Genomic DNA, 9,298 nt, shown 5'->3' with positions numbered 1-9,298 from the left:
TTGTTTAGATTTTGTGGATAACCCTGTTCTTGAAAACTTTTGGCTTTTAAGGGCACACCATATCTCGTAATAGTGGCATTGCCTTTTTGTAGAGAGACCAAAATTGCAACGGACTCCATCTCGTATTGCTTGTCTTGCCATGGAGTTGGCGACCGAATTGCTCTCATGAGGAACATGAGTGAAGATAAGTTGCTCTCATGATGAACATGAGTGATAGAAATCTTCCATCCCAAGATAACATGCTTCTAACCTTAAGGATTCGAATGCGCAATCAGTAACTTTGAACATTTGGCATACTTAGCCGGACATCTACCACATCCTTGTTGTTAGATGCACAAACAATGTCACGACATCCCAAATTCCATGCTTGAGTTATACCAACATCAACAACGATCAATTCTGCAGGGAAAGCATCACCCTCTCCAAAACTCCTAGAGAAGCCACAAATCCACTTACCATCACAATCCTGGATGGCTCCACTCTCTCTCATTATGTTTTCGTTATGAATCCAGTTGTCATCCATATGAACACGCAAAAATCTATCACTCCTTACGTCGTTAATAGAAACTACGAAGTCCGCACAATCCAACTCGCACTTCATTCTTCGATAGCCTCGATTCCGGACCAAGCGAAGGTCGTGAGTCAATGCCGAAGCTTCAACACATTAGGCTTTCCTCCATTTTTATGGCCTGTAACACCTGCAACTCAACCATTGTCGTACACATCAATCTTAACAAACCCTTGACGAGGCGGACGCCAAGCTTCATAGTAAAGTTATACCAACATCAACAACGATCAACTTTGCATGGAAAACATCACCCTCTCCAAAACTCTAGAGAAGCCACAAACCCACTTACCACCATGGTCTCGGAGGGCTCCACCCTCATTATGTTGTCGTTTTGAATCCAACTGCCATCCACATGGACACGTAAAAATCTATTGCTCCTTACGTCGTCAATAGCAACTACCAAGTTTGCACAGTTCAACTCGCATTTCATTCTTCGATAGCCTCGATTCCAGACCAAGTGAAGGTCGTGAATCAACGCCGGAGCTTCAACACATAATGGCTTTCCTCCATTTTCATGTCATGTAACACCTGGAACTCAACCACTTTTCTCATCACAAATAAGAGCACCAAATCTCGTGCAGCTTGTCTCTTCTAAAAAATTGTCGTACACTCCAATCCTAACAAACCCTTGACGAGGTGGACGCCAAGCTCAACATGTTGCAATGCAGACTCCATGAACTTAGGAATAAGAAACCATCATAACTCATGATTATCATGACAAGTACGCTGTAACACCCCACTTTTTGTTATTAGGTTATTTATTATTTTATCTTAATTATTATTATGCTATATGGTATTTTGATAATTTATGTGATTTAATTAGATGATAAGGTCATTAAGTGATTTTATTAGATAATTAAGTTATTATGTGATATAGATAAATAAGGGTTTTAGGTTTTAAGTGAGTGGTTGAGAGTGGGGCCCATTGTAAGATTATTTAAGGGTTATGAGAGAATTAAAAAGAGAGAAATCAAAAAAATTAGGATTAGAGAAGCAGCGGAACAGAGAAACACGTGAAAGGTGAAGGAGAGGAGAAAAGGTGGAGAAAACCTAGAATTTGATCTTCAAGAAGAAAAGGGTCAAGGAGGCTTTGTACCGGTGTCATAGAAGGTAAGAGTTTGAATTTACCTTGTATAATTGTAGAATAACAGAGGTTGAGTTTAACATGAAGGAACCCCCATCTTCTTTGAAAATTCAGGACTGAGAGACTGTGTTGAGTGTTAACATGTGGTGAGCAAAATTGATTTTGAGCGAAATTGAGGTTCTGGGGAAAATTGGGTTCTGCTCTGTTCTGTTCTGCCCGCAGATACCCTAACAGTCTATTTTGTAGAGAGCATAACTCTCTCTACAAAATTCCAAATTGAGTGAAACCAATTTTGTATGAAATATAACTCATAGGGCTATGTTGGGTAATATTTTCATAATTTTTCGATTGCTGGTTCAATACCAGAATCATTTGCAAGTTCATTCTGTTTCTGCCCGCAGACACCCTAGCAGCCTGTGTTGTAGAGAGCATAACTCTCTCTAAAGAATTCGGAATTGAGTGAAACTAATTTTCTATGAAAGATAACTCATAGGGTTATATTGGGTAATATTTTCATAATTTTTGGATTGCTGGTTCAATACCAGAATTATCTGCAAGTTGACTCTGTTTCTGCTCGCAGACACCCTAACAGCCTGTGCTGTAGAGAGCATAACTCTCTCTACAGAATTCCAAATTGGATGAAACCAATTTTGTATAAAAGCTAACGTATAAGGCTATGTTTGGTAAAATTTTCATAATTTTTGGAGTGCTCGTTTAGTACCATATTTATCTGCAAGTTTGCTATGTTCCTGCTTATTTCTGTGATTGATTCTGGAACTGGTTCTAGTAATTGATATGAGACATTTGATGATTTTGTGTTGCTATTTTGTCAGTGGAATAGTGAATGATTTGATAATTATATTGAAGTGTTATTTTGTGCAATTTTGGTGTGATTTCTGTTATGGAATTTGGTGAGAAAATATGTTATATATTTGGGGCTGGAGTGGTCTCAAATTGCATGTTTTAATTTATGAGTTTTTGCACGAAATACACTTCATTTAGTCAAGAGGTAACGTGTCGGTTTTCATCGGAAAACTGAGGTTTGTCCCAGAATTGGCGTGGTTCTGGAAGTCTGGAGTGGACTTCATTGGTGGTTAACTGACTGGAGTGGACGCGGTGATACCGCTAAGGTTAACAATTGGTACCACATGCATACATTAGAGTCTCACACACTAAGTTTCACGTTTTCAGTGGTTTTATGTGTTTGGTGATTTGTTGGTGAATTGTTTTGCTGTTGTGGTAAAGTCGAATTATTATTCTTCTTTAAACTTATAATTTTCCGAAACATTAATAAGAATTGTGAAACTGTCTTGAGAGAAAATATTATAATCACTCAGATTTTAAAGACAATGTGAAGAGTTTATAAAGCAGGATCTGAATTGTTTACTTGCTCTTTGTTATGCTATATTTTATACAATGTAAGTTCTTACCCTTCTGTTAGAATGATGTTCTATGTGACATCGCTCAGGTACTGGGGGTAGAGATGTGGCTCATGAGGAGTAGCTTCGGAGAGTCTTAGCTTATGTTGTTATTATTATTATTATTATTATTATTATTATTATTATTATTATTATTATAAAATAAGTGTCTTGCTCTGTAGTGTAACACTGGGTAGATACTTTACGTTACTTTTACATTTCGGTTGAGAGGATTTTATAACCTCTCCTTATGGAAGTTGTTGAATAATTTTCTAAATTATGGCGATGTCGTACTGTTGATGGCCGAAGTGCTTATGAAATTTTGTTCTGAGTATGATGAATTTTTATTGGAATATCATGTAAGATAGACCTATTTAAATAAGTGATTTTATGCATCTTAGTATTATCTGGTTGGTTTAGAAATTTTATTGCCAGAAATAATTCATTCTTTGGAAAGCATATGAACTTATAAATTTTCAAACACAATTAGTGTTAATTTTAATGAGTTTTCGTGAAGAAGTATAATACTCCCTTGATATGTTTTTAAACTCTGATAAACATTTTTAAATAAAACAATGGGAAAAATGGGTGTTACATACGCCGCCAAACCTCACTAGTAATTTTTATGAATTACTAAGTAAAAAGATTTTATCAATCCATTTAAATTATTTCTAAAAAGTGTGCTTAAAAAGTTTCTAATCCACCGCTTAGTACACTTACAATAAGGTGAAAGATTAATATCGGGTAATCGTTGTGCAAATACACAAGACCAAAAAAAATGAAAAGTTTTTTATTTTATAATTGAAATTTTAAATAAGAACAAAAGAATTAAAAATTAATCTTTGAAGATTAGATATTTGGAAGACACATAAAGAGATTGATTTTATCCGGTAAGAAATGGCAATGGCGAGTGGATGTTGCTGCCGCCGTTATTTGCCAGACTCCAATTCCTTCTGTGCCTCCTCCGCCGACAACCACCGTCTTCGTTTGAGGCGAGCTGTAACCGTTTCCGTTTCCGCTTCTGTTTCTACCTCCAACGACGATGATAACACTCGCGCTTCTAGCAGTGGAAGAAGAAGCCAAGCCGCCGTCAAAGGCTCCGGAACCACCGCCAGAACTCGCAGATTGCTCAGAATTCGCGAAGAGAAGCAGCAGCGGGAACACGACCGCGTCCACAACTACCCTGCTTGGGCAAAGTGCGTCTTCAGTTCTTCTTCCTCCTCCTCTTTGCATTGCGTGCTTTTGTAACTGATGGAACAAATTCTGTGCTTGCTTGCAGAGTCCTGGAAAATGCTTGCAAAAACGACACCGAACTCCGTGCTGTTCTTGGAGATAGCGTTGGCAACCCTGAACTCATGAGGAAGCGGGTGTGTTCTCTGTGCTTCATTTCATTCCCTTGTAGCTTCCACCACTAAGGGCGTGTTTGGATAAAAACACTTACTCAAAATGAGCTGCTTATAATTAAGTGTTTACATGATAAGATTAGTCCAAATGAACTTTTTATGTTGATGCATGCCATTCTCTGTTAGTTCTAAAATTTCAATTCAGTCTATTATATTTCTAGGATTAAAATGGGTTTCCTTTCACATATGTGCCTTATGCTATGAAATTTGGAAATTTCTGTTTGTTTGAAATAATTAAATGCAGCTCTGTCAAATTGATTGATTGATTACTGTACATATACCATTGCAGTTCTGATTTGATCAAATTTAAGGATTTGAGAATTTTTACTTGATTCTGATTTCTGACTTGCTGTAAAGGTTTTTCTTTTCTTTTTCATATAATGGATCTTTTGTTGGCTGTAAATAGTTATTTTTGTGTGCTTGTAGCTTCTCATGATGATTTGTTAATTTTATCTTTGCAGCGGTAATGAATCTGGTCAATGTGTTACAGGTGGAAGAGAGAGTACGGACGAAGGGGAGAAACTTTAGTAAATCAAAAACAGGATCTGTGGTTGCTTTCAAAGTCAGCTTTAGAGAGTAATGATAATCTCTTTACTCTTTCTCCCCTTCCTCCCTCACTCCCCCCCCCCTCCTGTGTGTGCGTTTATCAGCCACTCTGGCTCGATGATTCTTTTTCTTTTTTTAGGAGAATTTCCTAACCTGCCCTCAGTTGCAATTTCTCTCCTTTTCTATTATCCTAAAAAATGAATGATGAGCCCGAATAGTTTCTATTTGAGCTCAGTCATAAATTATAATTGTATTTCCATAATTCTGTACACTGGTCAAAACATTATTTCAGTTTTGCATAGTCTGAATCTGTACCTTCATGAACACCTTGCATGCCTCTTGCAGCTTCAATCCAACTGATTCATATATCTGGTTTGAATTGTATGGATCACCATCTGATCAGGACGTTGATCTAATTGGTAGTGTAAGTGTTTCATTTAGATTTTAAGCTTTTGATGTGTAGTCAAATTTATTGAAAAACCTTACTGTTTGATGCATGTAAAACATGCAGGTTATTCAGTCATGGTATGTCATGGGTCGCCTTGGGTCCTTCAATTCTTCAAATTTGCAGGTTAGGCCATTTTTACTTCTCCTCAGGTTCATATAATTCTAGGCTGATATTTTTCTCTCTTTCGACTTCTACTTATTCAATTCTGTTAGGTATCAGATACATAATGAACATGTTAGATTTACAGAAGTGTTGGTTATCATGAAATCATAAAATCTATATTTTGAGTCTGTTGACTTGAAATTCTTGGAAGTTCTGACACCAGATGGAAAAGAGAGAGAGGAGCCTGCATGGGAGAAACTAAAACTGAGATGTCCAAACTCAAATGACTTATATCTACTTATTTGTATAGTTGGGTGAGAATGTGAGTAATAAAACAAGAATTTGGTATATTAGGATTCATATCATTTTTGTAATCTATGTTAGTTTTAATAGGCTTGCCTGGGTTGTGGTCGTTACCATTTATACTTGGTCTAAAAAATTAGTGTAAATAGGAGCATTACATTTGTGTTTGGGTCTCACATCTTATCTTTATATATTCACTATCCAGACACTAACTCGTCTTTCATTCGGCATTCTTCACCAATAATTTCAACATAGATTAGAGCTTTGGTTCCATCCACAACGAACTGTGCACAGTTGTAAAAAATTTGAAACTCCCTTCTCAGCGTGCCTGAAGTTACTCATTTTGCTTTGTTGTCTCTCCAGTAGGATTTTGTTCATACATTGTCTGATTGTTTATTTGTAACAAGCTGAGAGAATCATAACGCTCATGCTTTAGCTATATGATTGGAATTCTAAGATGCTTAATGCAAGATGCTATGCGAATGATCTGATTGCTTTTGTGATGAATCATGGGATTGCTATTTATTTCTAGTTTATACTTGTAACTGTTACCTTTAACAAAGATTAATTGATTACAGATGTCAAATTCATCAATGGAGCATGACCCTCTATACGATGCGGAGCAGGGTTTTAAAGTGATGCCATCATCTTTCCATGATATCAGTGACATTGAGTTCCAGGATAACTGGGGACGTGTTTGGTATAAGCTCTAAAACCCTATTATTATTTTTCTAAGAAAAGTAAACTTGTTTTATGATCTTGCAATTGAAGGAGGTAAAATGAAGGTAAGTTATAAATTACAACGTCAACAAACAACAATAGCTTTTTCACTCTAGGTTACATCATACATGATTCAAACTACACTATAATATCGTATCATAAGTTATATTTAATCAATAATTTAATTTAAATTCCTTTTTAATGATTTGATCTTATTATCCTTTTAACAAGCAGACCATCCTTCACCTAATCTACTCTCCTTACTAAGGCTTTATTAGGTCTTCTCTTCACATGCTCGAACAAAGACAAAGCTCTACCATCTTTTCCACAATTGGTGCTAATCTAATGTTCTTCATTGCATTTATTCCCAATCATATTTTATCTTGTGTGTTGTTAGGAACCCAATTGCAAGGTATGGGACTTGAGTCTCACATTGGAAGTATGGGATTCTAATGTGGGGTTTATAAGGTCTTGGGCTCTCCAACTACAACAGCTAGCTTTTGTGGTGTGGTTCTCCCAAGGTTCTTATCACGTGTCCACTCATCCTTAATAACATTCTGATCTCTGTAACATTGAGTCTTTACAACCCCATATTTGTTCTTATACAACATAACAAGTCTGGTAGTGGTGGTAAAATTTTCCTGTTAAGTATGAGTGGTACCTTTTTATCACAAATAACGCAAAGCATTCTTCTATTTTATCCTACATCTTCCTCTATTTTTCCATCATTATGCATGATTGATTCAAGATACTTAAACTGTGTGACTTATGGTATGATTTCCAATTTTGACCTCTAAGCTAGCTTTAGGGTGCCTCTTACTAAACATAAATTCCATGTACTCCCTTTAACGTCTACTAAACGAATGTCATGTGCTTCCGGAGCTTGTCTCAACATCTCTAGCTTCCCATTTATTCTCTCAACTCTCCATTAGAAGTATATCATCCATGGAAAGCATGCATCATGGGGGGAAAGGAATAAAATACAAAGAAAAGAATGAGATAGAAAGAATATAAACAAAATGAAATGAAGAGAAATCTTGACAATACTTGGAGAAAATAAAGATTAATTTGGGTAAGAAACAACAGTCAAAAAAATGGAGGAAAAAGTCCCTTATATGAAGACATGTATTATTATTATTATATCGGCCCTCTTCTCACGTGATGTGTTTTATATATGTTATTTGGTCAAGATTTATGTTGGCACAATATATATTTAAGCTTTAGTCATATCTTATTGGCAGGGTGGACCTGGGTACATGTGATTATTTAGCAATTGATGTGCTTCTCAACTGCCTAACTGTCTTAAGCTCAGAGTAAGTTTGAATACCAAATAACATGTAATAATAAAAGAGAGAATATATGCCATTATCCATGGAAGGTTTTCTTCTTTTCTTATGCAAAAGCGATTTATAGTTGACTTTTTTCTGAATGGCAGATATCTTGGTATCCAACAAGTTGTTTTTGGTGGTCGCTGCATGGGTGATTGGGAAGAGGGGATGACAGATCCTGGGCATGGTTACAAATACTTCAAGATATGAACTGAAATAGACGCAATTCATATCATTACTTGCTCTGTGCTTTCGATTGGTTGAAAAAAAATGTCAGCAAGAGGTTCAATAACTTTGCATCGATGATAAAACATGTTCTCTGGTTTGTGTTTGTGTTTGTGTTTGTGCAATCCTTTGCTTGAATCTTCATGTACAAATATTTAAATTCCATCCAGTTCCTAGTTGTTCTTGGTTACTACATGCCCCATAGGATTTTTTGTACAATTCTAAGCTAGAAAGCTTGAGTATCAGCTGTGTTGTGGCTGATATTAGAAAGAAAAGACTTAGTGATGGGAATTAAATAGCTTCAAATGGGCATGCAGCTTGTGAAATGTTTTCCATTTGAAATCTTATATTGATGAAGTATCAAACTTGTTCATGAAATGAACCGTGGCTAGATTCGGAACTCACATGGAAGGTGGAAGGAGTCTTAAACCTAGCTATTTCACTATAAAAATGAACTTATCAACAAGAGGTTTCTTCCCCTTGTATAGGGATAAAAAAAGTGCAAGCCTAATTCTAAACCTGCCGAAGATATAGGCCAAAAGAGAGGTATTATATAATACCTCATTGTTGTTGCAACCATGCATGGTTTCTTTCTCTCTTGCCAGCATTTGAACCCAGGCCCTCATGGTATTGTCATGACTCATGACACAACTACCATGTTGACAAGGGATGCTTACAATCATCTTCCAACAATTATGTAATAAAATGATGTATCAAGGCATGGATGGATCATTGCTCATTCTAACTAGATTTCTGGTTAGATTACTTTAATACTTTGGTCATGAAATGGTGAACTTTTTTATTCGTCTAAGATATTAATAAACTTTATATTTCAAATTAGGTTTCTAAATTTATGTGTTTCATTTCTTCTTGAGAAAATCCATATCGTATCCTTTGCAATAAGATTTACTTATGTTTGGATAGAAAGGAAAGGAGAAAGGTGTAGAAAGAGGGAATCTCAACGGTGTGTATAAATTTAAAATTTTAGAAACTAAATAATATCATGATTTATGTTTTCACTTTTCACCCAAAATCTTCCATTCAAATATACTACTCAACATTCAGAGACAACAATTCATCGTGATAGCCATGTGCACGGAACTTGTCAAGAATGTATTATCAAAGTACAGTATCCTCACGATTAATCCTTTCT

General features: G+C 36.0%; 1 protein-coding gene across 1 annotated transcript; it reads left to right on the top strand.

Moving 5' to 3' along the window:
- The first annotated feature begins 3,920 nt into the window (after positions 1–3,920).
- Positions 3,921–8,523, top strand: LOC130739146 (uncharacterized). Its single transcript, XM_057591385.1, has 8 exons — positions 3,921–4,266; positions 4,350–4,437; positions 4,964–5,049; positions 5,365–5,443; positions 5,531–5,590; positions 6,451–6,572; positions 7,834–7,905; positions 8,028–8,523. Exons 1-8 carry the CDS (start codon positions 3,968–3,970, stop codon positions 8,128–8,130), a joined length of 909 nt encoding a protein of 302 aa, XP_057447368.1. The 5' UTR covers positions 3,921–3,967; the 3' UTR covers positions 8,131–8,523.
- The last annotated feature ends 775 nt before the right edge of the window (positions 8,524–9,298 follow it).

Source organism: Lotus japonicus, chromosome 2 (genome assembly GCF_012489685.1).
Source record: "Lotus japonicus ecotype B-129 chromosome 2, LjGifu_v1.2".
In the NCBI taxonomy this organism is placed as follows: domain Eukaryota; kingdom Viridiplantae; phylum Streptophyta; class Magnoliopsida; order Fabales; family Fabaceae; genus Lotus; species Lotus japonicus.
This window is presented reverse-complemented; position numbering and strand designations above follow the sequence as displayed.